The 24,341-nt window shown below is 40.8% G+C and overlaps 1 protein-coding gene across 4 annotated transcripts in view; it reads right to left on the bottom strand.

Annotated features, from left to right (window-relative positions):
* Positions 1-24,341, bottom strand: part of kaznb (kazrin, periplakin interacting protein b) — a 141,720-nt gene that overhangs the window by 63,199 nt on the left and 54,180 nt on the right. For all 4 annotated transcript variants that reach the window (XM_063473924.1, XM_063473923.1, XM_063473927.1 and 1 more), the window contains exon 3: positions 12,825-13,032. In XM_063473924.1, coding sequence (XP_063329994.1) covers positions 12,825-13,032 — 208 coding nt within the window. The remainder of the gene's footprint in view (positions 1-12,824; positions 13,033-24,341) is intronic.

The following is a 24,341-nucleotide window of genomic DNA, read 5'->3' on the forward strand; positions in this document are numbered from 1 at the left end:
GTGAATGGTTCAGCTTGTTAATGCAAATATCTAATCATCCAATCACTGAACATGCCATGGTTGTGGGTGCTACATGGATTTCTGTAACTGCCGATCTCCTTTAGTTTCCCACACAACCATTTCTAGGGCTCATAGAGACTGATCAGAAAGAAACTATCCAGTGAGCAGGAGTTCTCTTGGTGAAAATATCTTTCTGATGCTAGAGGAGAATGGCCAGACGACGGTGAGAGGGGCAACAGTAATTCAAATAACTCATCAATGCAATCAAGTTATGCAGAAGAGCATCTCTGAATGCATAACACAGTGAAAACTTGAAAGCGACGGCCTACAGCAGCACAAGACCACACCATGTGCCGCTCTTGTCGGCTAAAAACAGGAACTTGAGGCTACAGTCAGCAAAGACACACCAAAATTGGAAAATAGAAGATTGGAAGAATGCTGCCTGGATTAATGAGTCTTGGACTTCGCTGTGACATTTGGATGGTAGTTGACAGAAACATCATGAAAGCATAGATCCTGTCTAAGTTCAGACTGCTAAAGTCACATCATGGATGTGCAGCTAACAAATCTCGAGCAACTATGTGATGCTATCATGTTGACATGGACCACAATCTCTGAGGAATGTTTCCAGTATCTTGTTGAAACTATGCCATTAAGAATTAAGGCAGTTCTGAAGACAAAAGGGGGTCCAACCTGGTACTAACAAGATGAACCTCTTGAAGTGGCTGGTGAGTGTATACACAACCCGTTCTCACTCCCAAATCGTAACATTTTACGCTAGGTGACAAATCGTCAACATATTACGTTTTCGGGCACCCAAGGCGTTCCTACGTCACGACATCGGAAAACTGCGGACACATGAGAACCGTTTGGACTCAATCTACACATCTTCGCTTTTTCCCTTAAAATCGCTTTAGAAAACACTATTTCACCTCATTAAAGTGCTGGTTAAGGTTAGGAATAAGGTTATGGTTAGGTTTAGCCATAAGGTTAGGTTTAGGCTTAGGTATACGGTTATGGTTAGGTTTAGGCATAAGGTTATGGTTAGGTTTAGGGATAAGGTTAGGTTTAGGCGTAGGGATACGGTTATGGTTAAGGTTAGGAATAAGGTTATGGTTAGGCATAAGGTTATGGTTAAGGTTAGGAATAAGGTTATGGTTAGGCATAAGGTTATGGTTAAGGTTAGGCATAAGGTTATGGTTAGGCTTAGTGATAAGGTTAAGTTTAGGGCTGCAGTACAGGGCTGGAAACCGCCGCGTACCATAACAACGTGGAAGGTCACCTTTCGCGTTCCTCAGGACGTGACAAAACGTCGGGATGTTACGCCTCGGGAGTGAGAACGGGCTCGTATACACACTGGTTTATTGGCTAATTCAGAACAGATATGCTATGAAGGAGCTATGCTAACTACTGAGCCACCATGAGCACAACAAACAGGAAACAACCTGAAAAATGAACACAGTAAGTATCCACCAGGCACGTATTTAAATAAAAAACAAAACTTTTAAATAAAAATATCAAACTTGAGACTGTCCGATCACAGGAGAAAATTACAAACCGCTAAGTGAGTGGTTTGTAATATGTGAGTGCATGCAGCCTGGAGTCATATAGAAGAAATTGTCCTATTGCTATGCATGAAACCTGAAATGATGTCAATACAATGATGAGTCTAAGTCAGCAATATCCTGATTAGAACATTAATGCAGCTTTCTAAATTCTGGTTTACCCTATTAATCTAAATGGAGACTAGATATGGCAAAGCTTGAAAGAAATGCTGAATAGAATTAAAAAAAACTGCTGATTGTTTAATTTCTATTTTCACTGCAATTTGCATAATTCAGGATCAAACGGCCCACAGCAGTTTCACTGAGTAGCCTTTGTAAAGCTTTGTAGTCAATTGAGAATGATAATTCCATCAGCTGAAATAGATTAGCAGGCTTAATTTTGGTTTGTTTATATTAAAGATGCAGATGTATCCTAATCTGAAGAGTAAATAATGTAATTCTATGCATACAGGAGATTACCACGTGGTTATTTCTGATCCCTTTATGTGGAAAATTGAGTTTGCTTTCTCTCTCTATAAAGCATCTATTTTTCAATCTCTTAGACAATTGATCTGACTGCTTGCCAGGTGTGTGTAACTTTTAAAGGTCTTGTGATAAAGATGCCTCTTTGCTTCTAACAATAAGCTGCAAGAGAAGAAGTGCACTGTCTCCTGGAATATTGATGGAGCACATATGGTTTGAGGTCAAATTTAGCAAGACATTTATTTCAAACAATAATCAGATTTGCAGGAATGCATATACACACGCCTGGCAACAGAGGCACACTGTTTTGTTTTTCTATGTGCCTGGGAACACGGGCTACGGTAATTGGCGACCTGATAAATATTTGTGTAGGACCTCCTCAGCAGGAGAAAACATAGAGCCATGCTTTCAACACTAATGCCTTCAGGCTGCAAACCAAAAATAATTCAGGGATGGAGCCCACTTACATGCCTGATATCAACATTTCAGGGGGCCTGGAGATATGATGATGATGGTGATGCATCAACAGAACATGTAATGTTTGTTGCTTTGTAATAACTCCCTATAGATATATTTTTTTAAACCTTCAAAGAGAATTTGTCCAATTAAACTGCACAACTAAGAAATGTTTACTACAAATAAGTGAAAGTAAAAGAATAAAAAGTAAAAACAAAGTGTGATTATGAGGACTGGAAGGTAGATTCAAAAAGAGCAGTGTTCCTCCAGCAACAGAAGCAGATAAAGTTTCTTTCAAACTCTAATGCCAGGCTTTGTCAGACGTGTGTAATCTCATTTGTGAAATCAGTGTTTTCCCTAATGATACATTCAAAGACAGAACTTATTCATTTTAGAGTAATTGGAAACAACCTGAGCAGCGGCGCTCAGTGGATTCCCCGTAGAAACTAAACAGTGAGGTGTGCTGCAGTGTGAGCCATCTGTTGTAGCCTGGGAGAAAAGGTGTGTAGATGCAACACAGAACGCAAACTACTACTACACGCACAAAACTCTGACTATGCTAACAACAAGTTTTTGCTTTTATGAGTTTTTTTTTGTTACATTCTCAAATATATATATAAAAAAATACTTTCTGAGAGAAAATAAATTACATCTCAAAAGTGATTGTTTTGCATGACGATGGGCAAGATTGACTAAATCGTGGCAGAATTGCATGTGAAAGAAATCCCAAAAGATGTGGTGAGTTTTATGAGTGATTTACAAAACAAAGACATGCTTTTTGTTGGCATGAAAAATCTGCACAATTATCAGTGAACTGTGCGTCATTTGTGTGCAGACTTTATGTCCTCATTATAGTTTGCGGCTTGAGAAAGGAAATCCTAGAAATACATATGCAACAGGATCTGTAATCTCTTACATTCAGTCCTGTCACTGGACTCTTTTTGTATGTATTGACGGTTCCTTTTTAAAAACATTATTATTATTTCTACACCCAAACCTAATTAGCGCTGGCTCTAAAGCGACTGTGTTAGGGTCTTTGGGTACCAGTGATGTAACTGGATGTGAATGCAAGCGTCTGCATTGAATTTGCATTACAGTACACCAACTACACATGTGCAGACTTCAAGTGGACTTTAAAGACGTTTAAAGTCGTTTTTATGCTTGCCGCGTCGCTTGTGTCGCGTGATGATTTTCACATCACATCCTGTGTTGTATGACACAGTTTTTGTGGCATGTCGACTGGTTGTGCACCTCTTGGGTTTTGTAACTTGCCATTTTGCACTGCCAGTGCTGGTTTTTGCCACCATTTTATTGATAATCCCGCACAGAAGCTCAGAGACAAATTGTCACACAGAAGGAGATGTTCTAGCTGTTTGAAAACTTGAGTTTGTGAAACAAACACTTGACAAAGTCTTGGCTTCCGGTTTTGACTTCTTCTCCTCCTTTTCAGCACGTTTGACGTGATAATGTCTGAGTGGTGACACCTATTATTCAGGAGAATACTGCAGCAGCCTCCTGCGCATTAACGGTCAGTGTAAATACAAGTGACTGTTAGATGAGGTTGTGAGATCCAGTCCAGGGATGGCCCCTTTGTTTTCAGTGAGCTCTGTTGCCAGATGGAGGCAGTGTCCAAAGATGTGCTACCACCGGTCTGTGGGCCACTCTTGCTTGTGCTGTTGATGGTTAAATCTGATGGTGAAGTGAGACCAAGTGTTAGAAACTATGAAAAGTGTCCACTACAGCTGCTGTGTCTGCTTTTCATGTTTTATTTTTTGATCTTTGAAGTTTGTTTTTTTATCCCATTCCTCTTGAACTCAGCTTGCCCCCTATTCCGGCCAACTTGTCCAACAGTCAACATTCAGCAGACGTTTATGTGATCTGCTTCCAGCAACTACCAGTCGGGACCTCGGAGGACTGCACGGGAGACTTCTCCCAACTCTGTTTGACCAGAATCGTGTACTCTGATGGAAACACATGCTGGACTGTACAACCAGCTTTAAGACTCTGACAAGGATGCAAAAACAAGAAAGAAATCAGGAAGCTCTCACATGAAGAAGGCTTCAAACTAGCAAATACCTAGCTTGGTAAACCGCATACCACAACTGATTTCACAATGAAATCATTATTAGGATATTATTACTTAAATGTAAGGAAACTACTGGAAATGCTCCTCACACTTTTTAAAGTCCAAGTTATTCTATTTAAATGATGGCTTTGTCCATTTTCAGGTAAGCTATCATGCAAGACAAAGAAAACAGGTAAACATTTATACTTAGAAATGCTACATAGTGGAAAAAACTAAAGAAAATCAAATTGCTTATCATTAATTTTCAGTTGCTGCTCAGTGAACTGCCTAATTATTTGAGCTATAATCCAAACACAGCTTTATGGAGTACTTTTGCAGCTGACTTGAGAAACTCCTACGTTACAAATTTAGAATAATAAAGGATTCATGTAAAAGTTTGATTTTAAACTCCTCATATAATTTCATGTTTACACAAGAGACGCGATAATCACATGATTTGAAGACGTACACATCCTTTGCATTGCCATTTATGGATCGTGTGGGTGTTTAACAGCGCTCAGCATTGTCCCGATGTTCAGGATGTCTTCAGCTCATCAGTCTTGTCAGAGGCCTGCATGAAGCAGATGATTCGGAGAAGCAGAAAAGTGTTCTGCTTATCCTCTGCTCTGCTGGAATGTCACGCTTTGCATCCTCTGGATATAAGAAGGGAGGGGGTCTGCACTTCCTCACAACTTATTTTCCTCCATGCCAAGTCCATTCTCTTCTGGGAATGGATTTAAACTGCAACCAAGGCAACAATATGTACCAGCAGCAATAAAAAGTCTCCACTGCTAAAGCAATGAGGCATTTTAATAGGATGAGCTGAGACTGTTGTGGAAGCAACCAGGCTTTACTCTCTCTTGCTGTCTGCATCTTTCTTTCTTTCTGAGAGTTTCAATTGTTTGAAGTTTGGACTCGCCAGGGATTTGAATGATTTAAGGTGAAAACGAAATGCTAGATGTGCAGAGTGGAGGCACGGAGGAGGCAGAGGAGCCGGGTTCTTTAAGCCTGATCATTATCTGTGCCTCCTGTTGTGAGGCAGCCACAACAGTTTTGAAACACCCCACTTGGGAGAATCATACTAAACAGTCTGTCTGAGCTCTTTTCCTTTTTTTTTTGTATGAATTTCAGTGAATCTCTTTCAATCATTGGCCCAGCGTGTCATTAATGGAGACGCACACTCTCACTGTCCCCTATGCCAGGCTTCGGTCAAACACCTGTACTGATTTTCAAACCTCATCCTTCCTCCAGATACTCTGTCTTCTTCTACCTAGGACAGATTTAAGGAAATCCTCTTAAGAGAACTGCTTGCTGCAGGTTTCCCCATCTCTGATCCTCTCCAGATGCACATGGTACAGATGGAGCATCTACAAGGCCCATAAAACACAACCAGGAAGTAATACTTAATTCCCTCCCCTGACATGTGATGGTGATAAACACAAGATAGTCACTGAAGTTATGCAGAGTTCTCATTTTCAGCAGTTTCCTTTCTGGATGAAAACTCTGCAAAGTACTTTTATGATGAGGGGGCCCCATGTGAGGGAAACTGGCAGGAAAGTACCAATGATAACAGTGAGGAATATCCTCATTAGTCAGTCCCTCTCTCCCGACTCCCCTGCTAATAAAAGCCACATTCACAACGTGCTCCTAACCTGAACCGTGACATAAGACAGGAAATCTATATTAAAATGCCATTTTCCTTAAAAAAAAATCATCTGGGAAAAAAAAAACTGTTTGGAACTTGTGGAAAAGAACCAGTTAAATAAGCACTTTAGCCTTCATGGATATAATTAGCATATGGAGACATATCAGTCTCACTGACAGGAATAATATCTTCTCAGAGGCAGAGTGTCACACCGGAAAGCAATTCAATGCTTCGTGTCATGGTTAAAGTACTCCTCAGTTCTCCTTGAAATGGCTTTCACTGACTTGCTATGTGAAGTTTCATTCAGATAAAGCTGGCCTGGAAAATTTAAGTGCTGAGGAATGTCTGTTTGAGATGTACCCTCTCTGAGAGTTGGCATTTATTTTGCAGTTCCCTTTTCTGGCTCTGCTCCACTGCCTCACTGCCTGTAGACTTCTCTGCCCGCCTTTTTGCAGGCTCATTCGCTTCAAGGTGGCAGTTTACACAACATGGGCCGCATGGTGACAGCTCTGCGGCCATCTGGCGCCCACAGCGAAGGAACGGCATCACCAGCTGGTGTCCGGGGGCAGCAGTTCTGTCACCTTTCCTAATAGACCCATAAGACATGTTGAGGTCAGCTGTCATCTGCCACCTCTGACCTTTTTACAAACACTGCAATGTGAAATAGGTAATGTTCTCCTGGTGAACCACACACTAAGTAAGATTTCAAAGAAACTGAAACAATCCAAGCCCCTTATGGACATGAAAGTGGATATGTGGCGCCCATCTCTCCTTCCTGCTCTCTGCGTAGCTAAATTCCAAAGTGGAAACTCTTGCACAAGTCAAAGTCCACCAGGCTTCTGTTCCCACTGACAGTCTGCACTGCTCTGTCAGTTCATTACTGGGGCTTGCATTCCATTACAAAGCAAAACAAATAACCACAGAGTCATTATTTATTTAAAGCCATTACCTCCGTAGAACAAAGGCCGCCAGTTCCAGTAAGTACTTCTAAGCTCTATTCAGTTGTTAAGCACAGACACTCAAATGCATTTGAAAACAAAATAAACACTGAATGCAAACAGGACCTTAATTATAAAATAACTAAACTGCAAACACTGTAAAGTTCTGGTTTCACATTTGATTGCCTTTCCATGACCTTGTTCCAGGTCGTTTTGCACACTAACAGGTTTCATTTCTTAGTTTTTCCAGCTATTTATTACGTGTTGACGTTTTGGATCATGCATGAATCTGCAACTAAGTAAAAAAAAAAATCTTAATTCGAAGATAATCAGTTTACCAGCATTTAAGAGGAGGATAGTAAGAGGAGCTCTTGCTGCAGTGTTAAAACAGTGCCTCTGTGCCCAACAGCATCACTGTTGTCTGCATCCCTAACTAACAGCTGAACAACCCACTAATGCTGCTGTTTCCACCTGCTGTTGGAGTCCCTTCTATTCCACGATTACTTCTTTTATTGTAGGACGACTTGTGTGGAAGAGTAAGACAGAGGGGAAAATGTTAGGGAAGTGAGGGGCTGCTTCTCCGGGGCTATTGTTTGGACACAGTTTCTCTCACACTGCATTGACCACAGGCAGGGTGTGGCTGAGGGAGCGCAGGCAGGGAATAAAGAAAGGGCTGGGGGGTGTTTGGGTGGTGGTAAATACAGGGGAAAGCTTACATTGCATTGCATACTTGCTCTGATGCAGACAGCAAACAGGAAGGCGGGTGGTCCAGAGAGCGTTACAGGGAAATAGCTGGGGTGAATGGGATTTTGCTGCTGTAGTTTGGCACTGTGTTCCCAGCCCTGCTCTTCTGCTGGATGAAGTAATGAGAGACCTAGGCGTCTAACAAACTCAGGCCAGATGGGGAGAGGATTCTTTTCTACAATTACTCTGCAGCAGAGAGCATTAGAGCCAGTACAGCTCCTCCTCTTTGGAGAAAAGATAATCGCGGGGTCTTTTAGTGAATACTTAATCAGCATGCATGCCTTGCAGTACACTGTGTAAAGTTGTACTGCCACTCTCCTCAATCTCAGAATACATTATTTCGGTATGCAGCATGGGAGCTTTATTAGAAATGCTAAGATGGAAGACTATCTGATTCTGAAAGTATTAGTATTTAAAGTTTACTTTTAACTACACTCACTCAGCACTTTATTGGGTACACCTGTTTAGACAAGCTGGTTTCAGAAATTGCTAATCTACTGTATTTTCCCACATGACCATCTCTTAAGTTTTTACAGGGAATGGTCTGAAAAGGGAAAATATCTAGTGTGCTGCAGTTCTCCAGGTGAAAATGTCTTGTTGATACCAGTGTATGCAGAGGGACATGTCTAAATCTGCATCACATTCAACCTTGAAACAGCAGCAAAAGACCAAACTGGGTGACACTCCTGCCAGCTAAGAACAAGGACCTGAGGCTACAATTAACAAGGCCTGACCAGGATTGGACAATAGATGAGTGGAAAAATGTTTCCTGGTCTGTTGAGCCTCATTTCTCCTGCAACATTCAGATTTCAGGGTCAGAATTTGGCGTTAACAACATGAAAGCCTGGATCCATCGTGCCTTGTATACATGGTTCAGGGGAGAGTCACATGATAGATGTGCATCCAACAAATCTGCAGCAACTATGTGATGCTCTGACGCCAACATGGACGAAAATCTTTGAGGAACTTTTCAAGCACCTTGTTGAATTTGTGCCATGAAGAATTAAGGCAGAAGGCAAAAGGAGGTGCACGTAGAAAAAGGAATATGTATTTAGAACTGACGGCCTATTTCAAACAAGAAGGAAGTTGCTTATCACTCTTATTACTACAACAACATTTATCTTCAAGTGTTTAAATCTATTTATAAAAATCAATTTTACCTTTTGTGTGGTGGGTTGTTTTTATACTATGCCACTGGAGCAGCAAACCTGAACAAAGTGCAAGGACCGGAGCAGTAACAAATTCAGAGCTCCTTAATAGTTACCACATTCACCCCAAATTGATCATAAATTCGAAGGTTAACTTATTTAAACTGCCAAATGGTTCATTAGGTCTCGCTTAGCTTCCACTTGCTGTTGGCAGTACACATAACAGAATTTTAAGCTTTTCTACGAGCTCTGAATTTTTCTCACTGAAAGGTCAAATTTAACTCCATTTCCGTTGCTGTTGACCTCTTACCTTGTGTGTTTAATTTTGTGTCAGCGAGTCAGGTCTTTAAAAACACAACATCGTCCTCCCCAAAAACCTTGAAATGTTCAAACTGAAAGTTGAACTGAAATGTTCTGTCTGTTCAGTTACTTTCACTTTCATAACCTTCATAACGTTCATCACCTTCATCACCGTGAATGTCTGAAATAACTCACTTTGTAAAAGCATTGTCCTAACTATTCTCTTTCCACAATGACCAACTGTGATACTCAAGGACAAATGACAACTGATAGACAATACCCACATCAGTGCTCTCTCCCTTTGTGTTATTGTCCTCTGCTCGTTAAAGTAGCCAAAGGTCATCCATACTCTCCGAGCTGTACGACTCACTAACAGCTGCCTTATGGTTGTGTTTTACAGGCTTATGGATTGCAATTGGCAGATTCCCATGAGTCCACGATGTGCACTTTCTCACCCACTGACAGCAAGGCGCTTATATAAATAATGTAAAACCCCATAAGGGTTACCTAACATTGATTTTAGAGGACAGGATATTTTCATAGCGCTTCTGGTCCCTGAGACAAACTGAGAGGAAGATGAATATGTCTTTTTTCCAAACAACTCAGTGGAACATAGATACAGCAGCAATGCAGTTGATTGTTTAGGGATGTTAAACAAGGTCTTGACATCAACTGGGTCTATCAAGAGAGAGGCTCAATAGGGTTTCATTATCTTGGCAATGAATACATTAATGTCAGCAGCCTGAACAGAATAATAAAGGTCATGTCTAATAGCCAGTCATAGACCTTTCCGTTGAATGCTTATACTGTACTCTTAAATGCCGATAAATAAAGAAAATCTTCTAAAGAGGGTAAGTATAAAAATTATACAAAATGTTTATTAGCAACAGCAAATAACCAAGTTAATCCTGGATCTCTGTGAACAGACTGAAAGTTTTGGTTCATTTAATGCTTTGCTCCTTGTCGTTAGCTCAGTAAGAAGGACTCCACACTGGACTCCAAGGCCATCAGGAACAGCAGGCTGAAGTGCTGTGTTTATGGGCTTATTGGATGTCTGTCAGAGATGCTGTTGTAGCTCCACAGGGAGTTGAAACACAGCAGAAATTCTGACATTTGGCACAGTGTAATATATTTACAGGAAGTCAGTTCATGCATATTAAAAAAAAAAACACAAAAAACCTCTGCTTTGATCCTGCACAGGGCACGGCCAACAAACGGGCAAGCGAACAGCCTGGCCTGGAGAGGGATACACACCTAAAGAACATTTAATCTCACTAAGCCACTGGACGATGGTGCTGGCTCATCACACCCCAAACCGCCTAAACTTAAGAACTTACAAAAACATGTTTAAGCCAAGCGGTTCTCAGTGTGGGTGTGTTTAGTTTAATCAGTCACCTGACTGCGAGCCTGGCCTCTGGGAACAGGAAGTATGACATCACCACCCTGACATTCAGGAATGTGGGAATGTCAGGCTGCCTGTTAACACTGAGAGGGAGTCAGAACAGCAAGCTGGATGAACACAACATGTATAACTCACTGCAGCAGCCACACAGATGAAACACTCAGACTGGGCTTGAACTGACATTTATCACAAAAAACAAACAAACAAACTATATATGCAGCATATATAATACTTCAAATCATGACAAGAATAGATTAAATGACTGCGCCAGAGTAATTTTCAGGATTTGTGAAGCCACTCTGCTGCTTGTGGTTTGGCCATCTGATAAGCATTAATCTCAGATTAATCTGTTTGGATCTTATATCATTTTCCCATTGGTAGTTGAACCATCACGCTCCAGCATTGGCTGAATTTCGAAGAAAAGAGGAGAATCTGTCATGTAGTCCCTGCACCTGATGGTGTGCTCAACTCATAAGACTTACAGGTCAAGAAAAGCTTACCAACTGTAGCTGTCAATGCAAAAAACTCACTTTTAAACATGTTTTCTGAATAATAAAGTGCTTTGTTCACATTGTTTTTTCTTTTATACTCTCTGTGTACCGGGTGGATTGAAAAATATATCTATTAGGCAGCAGCTGAGGGCTAAATCAGCTGGATGAATAATCTCTGTTATGTTCTCTAATTTGCATATTGTAACATTTCTTTGAATGAAAATGGAGTTTTTTGTTATAAATTGTTTGCATTGGAGAAAAAGGAGCAGCAGCAACAACTGCAGCTGTATTTTTCTCTAATAACTGTCAGCTTATTATTACCATTTTCTCAGTGTGTACTTCTTCTTTTACAGCATGCCCACAATGAATGACTACAATGGTTTCGCTTCCATTAAGTTGTGGGATTTGTAACACAAGTATTAGCAAAACCTTTTAGTCCTTTGTAACTTATATCTTGTCTTCATTCATTAGACCTTTTCCTGCTTGGGTAGTCTCTTGTATATCTTTTAAAGTGCATTTAATAGCCACTGTGGCTGGGTATGATAAGATCTCAAAAACATACAGGCTCCCAGATGCATTCAACTCGAATGCAGATAAGAAACACCAAAAGGTGAAAGGTCATTTTTTTCTGTTGCTCTCTTTTTCAGCAAGCCAAATTTTCTGTGCATGCAGTGAATGTAAAATATTATTTGTAACGTTATCTGCCTTTGGAAACTTTTGAAAGTTTCTCACCAAATTATCTGGATAGCTGACACGAGTATTTGCTGTTCTGTTAATGCATTCAAGGCAACAGGAAAACAAAAATTCCCCTTTTATTCTTGTTCCTGTCAAACTCCATAAAAATGATCATTAATGAATCCAAGATGTCGGCGATATAAAAGTAACTAACTCGAATACGTCGTAACAAGGCTTAATTAGACCCAGAACACGGTCTCACACTAGATAAAAATTTCCTGTCAGACATCATTAGTCATGGAATAACTAAATATAAAACAGCGCTTTAGCCAAGTTATTACTTACTATCAATAAGTGTAACAAGAAGCCAAGAGAAACTATTTTAAGAGCAGGAAGCCTCAGTGAGCAGTCCCATGAAAACTTCTCTTTAACTTCTCGTTCGTCATTCATTACATCTTTTCCCCAGCTAAGTGGCAGTGCCATGGTGTCACCGCCCTTCTTCAGAGATGCTGGCATGCAGTTTCTGGGCATGAAGCACAGTTTCTCCTCATAGACTCGGGGAGAGTGCGGAGAAGGAGCCAGAGCTGGAGGGAGTGCAGCCCCAGAGGAGCCCAGCTGCTGCCTGGGAAACCAAACCCTGAGCAACTCTGGCCCACGCTCTCTAACCCCAACCCCTCCCTGCCATTTAATAACAACACTCAGTCGTTCTCTCTTTCTCTCTTTTCTTTCAAGCTGCTGACTTTTCTCATGCTGAGTTTGGGGAAAAATAAGTCAATGGAGGAACGGTGGGATGATATTAGTCACTCCGCTGCACATTCTTAGAATACTTCCCACTGCTGATTTCAAAACACTCACACATGTTCCTGTTCTCGCTCTCTCACACACACAGAGGCACGAGATTACATGTGAGCGCGCACACATTCAGGCACTCACCCCGGTAGTGAAGGCTGTCATCGTGGTGGTTGTGCTGGTGGTGGTTCTCCAAGCCAGGGGGGCTGCTGGCACCCAGCTCTGCCAGTCTACGGCTGGTGGCAGAGAGCTCGGAGCGCAGGTTGGTCACTTCCTGGCTGGCAGACTGGATGGCCCCATCAATCCTCTGTGCCAGCTGTTTGTTGTCTTCCATCATTTTAAGGATTTTCCCCTGAGGACCAAATCCACACAGAGCAGCATGGTGTCAAGAGAAGCATTACAGGAGGTGAAGTTAAGACTCTTTCCTCCTCCGCCACCTCTTATCACCCTCTTCTTCTTCTTCTCCTACTCCACCTGTGCTTTTTCTCTCACAGTGTACTTCGCACATAAAAAAAAAAAGCCGGCAGTACAGGGATGATGTCTACCTGTTACTGCATAAAGAATGTGGCCAAGCACTACAGAGTCAGAGAAAGCATGTGTGTGTGCGCGAGAGGAGAGAGTGAGCGCGGGAGAAAGAGGGGAAGAGAGAAACCAAAGAGAGCAGGAAGAGAAAGAAAAAAAGGCAGGGGAGAAAAAGATGCAGCCCAGCAGGCGGAGGGGAAAGTGAATGCTCCCGCAGAGGAGAATGTGCTGTGAGCAGCTGCTCTCAGAGAGGACCCTGCACACACTGAGATGACATGCAGCCTTTTAAATGGACTGTACCATGTGCAGGAGGACTAGGGGAGATGGTGGGGGTGCAGTTGGACTGAGCTGCTCTCCAGTAACTCGCTAAACACAGAGCGTGGTGTGTACCCCACACCCTGTGGAGTCTGTAAGGAGTGAGCAATTGGGTTTGTAATAGGGGGAAAAAGTACAGATTGTTTCTCTCTCCTTCTTCCTCTCTCTGTATCCCCACACTCAAAGCTTGCCAGCAGTATTGAGCCCTTTGACAAGCACTTGTCAAGCCCTCTATATCTTTTCACTTGGCCTCCTTTGCTCACACACCCGCTGTCTTTTTGTCTCTCCGACCCCCCCTCCATTCCTTTATATATTCTTCTCTTTGTCCTGGGAAAGCTCACCCCCACATCGGTGGAAGAGGAAGGGGGCTGGCACAAGGCACCCAAGGGGAAAACATTTCAACATTCAGAACAAACTTAGTAGAGGACGGAGGAACAGTAAGAGAAGAGGCCTGGAGAATTACAATGGAGTTGTGGCGGGAACACAGTAAAGTTTCACGTCTTTGATCAAAAGCAGTTTGGAGAATTATATTTCGGCTTATCAGCAAGCACAGGAAATAAACGCGGCGGCATTGTTTCTTATCTGTACAGCTGTAAAACTCCATCACGCATCTAAAAGGTTAGAGATGGGTTAGGCTGTGCATCTTAACTTAAAACAATCTGGGATATTGCTGAGCCATCACAACTAAAGATCTGCATTTGACATTTTCATTTTCCAAGTAAGAAAACACATCCTGTCTGGCACGAAACAGAGGCTGATGAGCAATACATCACTGAGATGCTGTCATCCGAGGCTCAGGTGATAACGGCTCGCTGTTCATTGGTATTCACGCAACGGCGCAGAGTGACAAACAAAGATGGGACAGCGGGCTCGGGAGATTGACAACTAAATGAGACACACAACTTGTTAGTTGCACCGGTAGTCTGTTCACTGCATACTGTTTTACAATAAAGTCCTCAGAGTGTTGGTATTGTTGGGGTTATTTGGCCTTGACTCCTCTACTTTCACTCAACTATTTTACTCTGTAAAGCCAGTGTCCGTCCTTTGATGAAAGACGATGAAATTACGCTATACTGCCTGGTCGAAATGAAAATGGAAACAGGATGCTATCCCTTTAAAATCATTAACTATTGAAGATACTGCTGTAGATTAATTAGGACTAATTTAATTAAGACACAAGTGATTTTGAATAACGTGTCTATACCTGTAAGCAGCTGTGCCTCTAAAATTTTAAGAATATTTTTACAACATGTCATTATCTTTGGTTGGAGCAGGAGAAAAAGCTGATTATGAACAAATTAATGGCACGCTGCATTTTTAAAGTTCTGAAGCAGTGAACCCAGCTGGGACTCTTTCTTGGTCTTATGTAGTGCTGACACGATTAGTCAATCAGCTGATAAGGCCATTAACAGAATCTGCACAACAGTTTTGATAACTGATTAAATATTAATGTCATCAAGTGAGAATGCTGCTTTGCTCAAATTTGAAAAAAATGTCTTTTCCAGGGCTTAAAAATTACTGTGCAAAACTCTTGAGCCACAAAATGAAGTTGTTGCCAATCAGACGCTTTCCAAACTGTGGATCAAAATCTGACAGTACTTTTCTGTGTTCATAATTTCATCAATTTTGACAAGATCAACCCTCAACCTTCTCTCCTTGTTTCCCTTCATTAAGAATGGCTTCTTAATACCACTTCTTAATGCCACCTTTCCATTTAGGCCATTTGTGATCAGGCTTCAACAAAGCATCACTCAGGTTTTTGCTGGATATTTTCTGCCTAACTCTTAAGGACTTTCAGATACTGTTCATCTGTAGATTTTGTATCTGTAAGGGTTTTTTTTTTTTTTTTTAGGTCTGCCACTTCTTCCGTCATCCACATGTCCAGTTTTTGCTAATATTTTTAGTGGACTGTGTGAGACGTTCCAAGTTTTTGGCTAAAATGTCTTTTGAAATAAACCTGTTGGTCCATAAACACTATTTTATCCCTATTAAACTGTGTTATCTTTAGTATTTTTCATAGAAGTGGAAACAAATTATGTGTTTTTGTGACAGCTGCTAGTAACAAAGCACCTAATGTCACAATTAAAACTTGGTTCTTAGTGAAAAAGCAGTCAATGTCCAAACAAAAACTTTACAAGGCCTGCAGAAAGCCTGGTGAACTATTGCTCAAGACCACTTTTGACAAATTAAAAGAAAATGTGGCTCCATGGAAGCAGAATATAAAGAAATGAGGGGTTGCTAAAGACTTTTGTGAACACTGTATAATTTTAAACTGAACGTCTTTGCATCTTTAATCATGTTTGCAATTATAACACCTAACATTTGTTGATGAATATTGCAACAAATTGGATATTTGGGTGTAAACTAAATACCAGGTACATATAATGTTAACTCTGGGCAACACACACACACAAAAAAATTATAGGGAAATGGGTTGTACAGTTTCATTGAAGTTAGTTTGTAAATATGCCAACACTAACATTCGATTCACTTTATGAGGGTTGACTTACCCTTCTTTGTACTGCAGCTTTGTATGGATGGGAAAACAGTGGCCTCTAATCTTTTTTTGCAAGGTCTCCCATAATAGCTACTGTTCAATGCACATCTAGTTATTCCCATAGAGAACAATTATTGCTTACAGTTAGTAGAGAAGATCTACGGCAGCACAGACATGTTAGCAGATCATTATCACTGTCTAGACAGTCACATCGCTGCCCCAGTTGGCACACTGGCCCTGATTTGTAGCTGATTATCAAAGAGAAATGTAGCATGGTCTGGAATAAGGATAGGGTTATCAGAGGGCTCTTGATTTACATAGAAGGCTTTCTGTTATTTCAAAATTACTGCTTTTCTAAAAGAATCTCGAAGCTCTTCCCTCATAGTCATAACCACGCTCTGCACTGAGCCATGTGAGGGAGGGCTTTCATAAACCCAGCTGTGGAATGCGAAGAAATTAATGATTTCAGGGTCAAGGGTCACAGGGTGTCCCAGATACACATCAATAACCAGACAAATAGTTTGAGGACACGCAATTGTGCCATGTCCAAAACACACAGCCTCCTCCTCCTCCTTTGTCTCCACAACTGGACTGAGAGCATCTATGACCACAGCCGAGACCTGAGGCCAGTGCAGCAGCTTGGCCGACTGCCTTTGATAACCACTTCTCCGATCGGTGCTTGTATGGATTTGGATCACTTTTCCAAACTTATGCGAGTGTTTGTGTTGTTAGTTTTCTCACTTGTTTGATGCTATTAATGGGAAGTTTAATTAAGTGTGCTGCGGGTGTGCAATTAAAAAGAGGTATTGATAAAGAGTCACCATGACTGTCTGCCTGGGTTAATTGAATATCGACTAATCCTCCACACACTGAAATGCTTTCCATTTTTTCCCAATAACAAAGTGATATAATGCTGTGCTCAACTATTAATACACGTCTTATCAGGGGCTTGGGGAAAATATCCACTCGGCTCGACTAAACTTACTAATATTAATCAAATACTGCAAAAAAAGTTAGAAAGTCTATGAGGTATGTGAGCCTTACCTCTGAATAGGAGGAACTTGGAAAGTTGCATAAAAACTAGAAAAGTTTTTTCAACAACAAGATAGTTAAGAAATGCAGTGCAGTCAGGCTGATGTAGCCCTACTATTCCCATTGTTGTGGTTCACAGGTAAGAGGACAGCAGAGGAAGGCAAAATCTAAAATTATTACCAGGCAAGACTGCATTTAGAGCAAGTCTTTGAGTCCGTGTGAGGCGAATATCAGGCAGAAGGCAAACGAAAAACAGACAAGAGATCATTCAAGGGAAAGACGGGGAATGGCCAACACAATTCCCTGCTGTGAGTGCAGAAACAATCTGCCAGGGAACGAAGTGAAGTATATGTACACAGTGATGACTTATTCTCACAAAGGCAGGAAATGAAAAAAAGGAAAAGTCCAAAAAATGACCTCCTGCTTTCTTTTTCTTATCACTTTACCTTAACCTTGATGGAAAAGGGCATAAGGATAAGTTAAGGTGTGAGGGAAAATATATATCAGGATTTAGGAAAAGTGAAATACGATGCTTTAATAATCGGACTGCACTTGCACCAGGCTCTTTAATAATGTGATGATGGATTCTGGTGATGTGGGCCATGATGAAACTACTATGTGACCCGGACTGCAGAAAGTTCATCTTGTATGCTTTGCTCAGAGTGCTCCTATCAGCTTATTTAATGAAAGACATATAGATAGAAGACATATGTTTTTCATGACAGTAGTGTAGTGTGCCACTATGAATTATGGGATGGCATCTTACTTCCTTTTCTTAAAGGTTGGTCCAGTATCCAGTGTTAAAGGAAGTATTTAAGGAAACACTGAAGCACATTTCCTTACTAGTTAGGGACTTTCCTAAGAAGATTTGATTACTCGACCATTTGACCGGTAAGTAAGTTCAAAATAAAACAGGACATCAAAGTACACAACTATAAGTCTGCTTATTTGCCTAATTCAAATTTTTAAAACTTATTTGGAAACCTATTCCATGACGTTCCCTACACACTCTTCTTGAGCTAATCTAAAGGCCACATGAAAGCTTGGAGGTTTGTAGCAACTAACTCTGCATAAAGTTGGTGACCTCTGCACACTTTGCACATCTGCTGACCCTGCTCTGTAATTTTATGTGGCCTACCACTTTGTGGCTGAGTTGCTGTCGTTCACAATGGCTTCCACTTTCTTACAATACCAATAACAGTTGACTGTGGAATATTTAGCGAGGGAAATTTCCTGACTTGTTCCGCAGGTGTCATCCTATCATGGTACCATACCAGAACTCACTGAGCGCGATCTATTCTTTCACAAATGCTTTTAGAAGCAATCTAAATCTCTCTCTCTCTCTCTCTCATATATATATATATATATATATATATATGAACACAACACTGGTGTTGTTAGGTTTACAGCAGTGACTACAAAAAGCAAACCTTGAGAAATATTTTCAGTTGTTTGCCAGTCTCCTTTTCACATCTCTTTTCTTTTGTCTCCATTAAATCTTGACAGGTATGTCTGGTTCTTTCTCTGGTTACTAAATGTTAAACCATCTTCATCATCTTTGTCTGTCTGTCATGGGTCCTGAACAGATGGAAAACAATGGGTTTTTAGGGCTTGTTTGGATGAAACTGTTCCTGCTGTGCCAGAATGATGATGATAAGAGAAGTAAGAGTGAATCACAATAGTAAAGTTGCTGGAGGCTAAAAGCAAAATGTTGTAAAACGAGAAGCTGAAAAGTACAGGAGAACTGAGACAGGCTCCAGAGTGTAGTGATAACAATTCATGGGTTTATAACATTACATTGCATTAGGCATTTGATACTATGTTAATAAAGAAAATATTGATCTGTGCTTACAATTAGGTAATTGCAGGAAATGTTGAAGGCCTGTGGGAATTGCATTGCATTTTTATGGTATTATTAATCAAATTTAGTTGTAGAATTAGTTTAATTCACAGGATTAGCCAAAAACAAACATCCCCATCTGGCTATTGAAATAAATCTATTACAACAACAGATTTTCCATTTCCATATTGCCCATGACTAAAGCTCATCTCCAGTATTAGCTGGTCAAACTTCATATCTCACAAATGTAACACTCTTAAAAAGCAGTCATTGTTTATGATCCGGGAAGATCTGAAATCTTAAATATTTTTAGGTTCTTGTCACGGTCAAGTAATAATAGGCATATTTTCTTAACCTTCACTGAGAGAAAAAAAAAACATCTTCCCAAGGCGTAAAGCTTGTATATGGCTGAAAGTATATCCCAGCCTTCATGTAGCGCTGCACCGAATCTAAGCAGTCACAGACAGCAGGCCTGAATTTGTAAATTGTAATATGTCACAATATTCAGTCTGCTGTGGTCTGTATCAAAACAGCAAGTTCCAGGTTATTTTATTCTGACATTAAAGGCTGTCTGAGCACACAGCACACCGTCTGCCAACATCAAAGAGTAAAGGACTTTTCATTCTTTACTTCTAGGCAGGTTAATTTGCACTGCATTTAGATGTTACCTTTGTCTGTGTGGCATCGGATTAGTTTGTGTGTGTGAGGGTGTGCCTAGTTACAAATAAAACTAGCATTTTGTGTGCCATTACCACTTTCTTTCTTTTTGCCAACATTTGCAACAAACAAGATACTTCAGACAAATCTGGCCTTTGGCAGTCAGTTAAAAAACACCCAGTTTTTCACAAAAACAAGGCTTCTGCCTTTAAACTATCCTAAGATCATGTGTGCTTGATTCATTGTTGCAGAAATGTGTACTTTGTTACTAAAAAGCACATGCACACTGTTTAAAGTGATGCAATACAAAAACGATTGCATTACATGTGTGACAGGACAGATAAAGCTATAGAAAGCTTGCATGAAGAATGCTGCTTTGAATGCTCCACACACTGCAGAATTACCAAATGGAAATGTCACAGCTGGAGGAAAAAAACAGGGTATTTATGTCTGTGGAAGTGACGAAGAGAGAAAGCCTTTTGCCCCAAGTAGTGACAATCGAGGACAGAGGAGCATTGATGGAATAAACTATGAATGGTGGGGAACGGAAACTCAACTTCTTTCTTTTTGTATTGAGCTTTTTCTCTAATGCTTCTTTCATGTCACTTTTGGTGTATAACAGCCTTGCTCAAAAAACCTTTATATAAGTTTACTCATTAGTTAGAAGCTTTACTGCTTATGAAAGGAAGTATCATTAATGGATAACATGACGGTGTTCAATGTAAAAGGGTTCAACTGACCTGTCTTTGTCCAAAGACTCCAGATAAATTTGGAAGAATCAGGTCCCAGCGCTGTCTGAAGCTGCTCTTTTTCACATGTAGCACACAGATGTGTTTTTGGCTTCTAGAAGTACTTTGTTTGGTGTAGGTGAGGCTGCTGTCTGAGTAGTGTACATGGGAGGCCAGACATACACTCATTGGTCACTTGATTTGTTAAATCTGTTCCTCTGACTATTATATTTAGTCAGCCAGTCACATGAGAGCAATTCAATGCATAATCAAGACAACCTGCTGAAATTCAAATCATCATAAGAATGTGTAAGAAAAATAAGTTGAGTGACTTTAACTTATTGTGTGGGTATTGGTGCCAAATATGCTGGTCTGACTATTTCAGGAACTGCTGACCTGCAGGGATTTGCCCACACAACAATCTCTAGAGTTTGCAGAGAATGCCTTCTTAATACAAGAGGTCAAAGGAGAATTGCAAGAATTCTTTGAGCTTATAGGACAGCAACAGTAAGGTATATAACGACTCATTATAACAAAGGTAAGGAGAAGAGCATCTGTGAATGCACAACAGATCAAACTTTGAGGCAAATGGGGTGCAGCAGTAGAAGACCACACTGGGTGCAGCAAACTGAGGCTACAATTTGCTCATGCACACCAAAATTGGACAATAAAAGACTAAAAAACATGGTCTGGTCTGATTGGTCTTCATTTCTGATGGTAGGGTCAGAATTTTGCATAAACAACATGAAAACATGGATCCATCCTGCCATGCATCAGCGGTTCAGGCTGTTGGTGGTGTAATGGTGTGGGGGATATTTTCTTGGCATAGTATGTGCATTGCCTGAGCGCTGATTAAACACCACAGCCTACCTGAGTATTATTATAATCACTATCCGTTTATGACCACAGTGTACCCATCTTCTGATGGCTGCTTCCAGCAGGATAACACACCATGCTACAAAGCTGAAATCATTTCAGACTGGTTTCTTGAACATGACAATGAGTTCACTGTACTTAAATGGCCTCCACGGTGACCATATCTCAATACAGTAGAGTAGCTGTGGGATGTGGTAGAATTGGAGATTTGCATTATGGATATGCACAAAAATGTTCTAAAGACAAAAGATGTCTGACTTGTTGATAGCAAGGTGAATCTTTTCTCTCCCATTATAGCCATCTCAACGTTTTAAACTCATTCGGTGTCAAATGTTTGATGAAACAATAATTTAAGTTCTAGCAGAAACTTCACAGTTTTTCATTTAAAACCAAAGTGTTAGACTTATCTTCAACAGTAACAGAAGTCAGAGGAACTGACTGAATTTATATCTAATGCAACACATGAAATAAAATGCTTGATCAGAAGTAGCACTCGTCATCTCTTCAGCCCCAGCTCTGCAACTGTCTGCACATGGAGATAATCACTGAATGAACATTCAGGCAACGGTGGAAAAGCCGCAGCTCCACTCCACCTCTGCAGCCTCAACTTTGGCAGAAGGGTAAACTCTCATCACTGACGCTTTTCTAGGCTGAGATAAATCCTGAAGAGAAACACCTATTATCTGTTGTCAAACTCAACACACTTTCCGCCCAAAGTCGACACCGCTCAAACACCTTGCAGCCATGTCCTTCTCCCATCACTGATAGCGTTGTAATAATTGTTTACCACAGTAAACACAGTTAACAGTTTGACAGCCTCTACACTTGGAGATAACAGTTGACAGGGTTACGGATGAAACACACTGCCAGAGGCCTTGATAAGTATCAAGATAAAGGCTTGTCTACAGGGCTCTGAGGGAATCAAAGGGAGAGAGGAAGCATGGGTGAGAGACGGCGGTTTTGTTATGATGAACCTGCAGGATGGGAAATAAATCTGAGGAAATGTGGGTTTTTTCCCATACTTATTCTCTGCTGAACACCATTTTGATTTTTCTCTCATTTCCCCTCATTCTCACTTCTGCTCCCTGCTGCCTGCTTCCTGCAATTGCTTCTCCTCATTGTGCTCACTGTGGTACTAGCCTTATTCTTCCTTAGCTCTACCACATTTGTACTTCTCTCTTCACAATGAAACGTTCAGACATGCAGAGCTGAATATCACAGATATCTCTAATAACATGGATATCATGGTGAGATCACAAACAAAGCCAGTGTTGAAACCGAAGGTGCCTGTTTTTGTGAAAAGCATTGCACACTTGGCTACTTTGCTTCTCTCTAAATGAGATCCTCACCCCTGCTGCCACTCTTCTGTGCTCTCTTCTGCAGGAGACACAATTAAAAGGTGATGCTGAGAGAATGAGATGTGCTCCTGTTGCTTTCAGGTGAGAAAATAGTTGAAGGTGGCGTAATTAGCAACACAGTAACAGCAATTTGAGTAAATCCAAATAATATGAGATTATTGGAGTATCAAGTGGTAGCTTAATCAGGCCCAAAAAAAGCAAAAACAGGTTTCAGCAGAGCAAATTATTCGCCTGTGAGTAATACTACAGGAGGACATCTGTCAAGGTAAAACATTTTCTACTACATACAAGGAAACTCTTTCATTGCCAAACTTTTCTCCATCAATCTCTGTTTCCTTCTTCTTTTAGGGCAGTATAGTGATTTTCAGAGAGCAACTTCAGGGGTAATCACCCTGACAGAGCTCTCCTGGTTGATTTATGATTTACGTTTAGCTGTTCATAGGCTGCTGAGAGCAGGTTGGAGTGCACTTCGAGAAGGTATCTGGGCAAGACTTGGATAGGGAAATGATTGGCACGTCAGTTGTGTGTCTTTTTCTGGTAAAACACCCATCTTCAATCAGTGAAAGAAAAGAAGACAAGGTGAAAGACTAAAGAGCTTTTCACACAGGAGGTCATTACCAGTAATATGGCGACCAGAGGCCATTGATTGTTGGTGGATTCACACCCAAACTTTTCTCAACTTCATGATCCGATATTGAAGCAACCAATGAAAGCGCATATATTGGCATAAGCTACACAGACAAAGTACTGGGGCACAATTCTAAGGCTTTTTAATTCAGTCTTTTGTTTAAAATCAAGCACCTGGTCATGCAGTCAGATGAACTTTTGATAAAGTATGTGTCTTGGAGCTCACTGAATTTTAGTGTGGTACTATAATAGGACGCCCCCGTTGCACCAAGTCCTTTTGTGTAATTTCTTCCCGACTACGTATTCCACAATCAAGTAGTATTGATGTTTTTTCAAAAGTTGCCCTCCATTTTTGATGTGATACGAGTGGTTGCTAGGGAAATTTGTGTATTTTTTAACTGGTTGGCAGTGGTTCCTGGAGGTTTTGGCTCCCTCCTGGGTTGCAACAAAACTGCTGCACCAACAACCTACTAGTCAACATTTTGGTTGCTAGCAGATTGCCAGGTTGCCTGTAGTTTTTAATGTTTCTCTGCAAATACTTGCTACCTATGAGCCCAGCAGTAGTAAAACTTCAAAAAGTGTGAACTAAACCGGATATGGAGCAGGCAACCATTGAAGAACAAAGCAGTCACGATGAGATTTTTGCTAACTGGTTGGATGAATACATGTTTTTCAGGAAAAACCTAAAACCTGTGCTGGAACCTCATGTTATGGGTTTCCATGGCCAAGCAGCTCCTTTAGGTGGTCTAGTACTTTTGTCCATATAGTGCATGACTGAATGATAGAGACTTTAGAATGTTATTGTTTCTCTGCTGGTATCTTTGCTTTGTGGATGTCTGCTAATGTACTTATACATGAGTAAATATGAAGCTACATTCTGTTAGCTTAGCATAGTACAAAGACTGACAGCAATGCTAAATAGCTAGCATTTAAAGTTAGCATCTCTGAAGCTCTCTAGAAACACATTATTTTCCTTCACAATTGTTAAAAAAAGGATTTTGCATTCAGTTATGTGCCTGCAGTATATTCCAGGCGGTTTGCGGCTTAGTGAGCTAGAGGATAAGCTAAGTTAATATGCTAGTCAATATGCTGCTGAGATTAGCGTCACAGTAAACATGCATACATGAGGGTGGTATTGATTTTCCTACTGAAATGTTGTTTGTTCTCTAACCCTGGGTAGTGAACAACATTCAGTAGCAGAGGCTATAG

Source organism: Pelmatolapia mariae, linkage group LG5 (assembly GCF_036321145.2).
Source record: "Pelmatolapia mariae isolate MD_Pm_ZW linkage group LG5, Pm_UMD_F_2, whole genome shotgun sequence".
Taxonomy (NCBI): domain Eukaryota; kingdom Metazoa; phylum Chordata; class Actinopteri; order Cichliformes; family Cichlidae; genus Pelmatolapia; species Pelmatolapia mariae.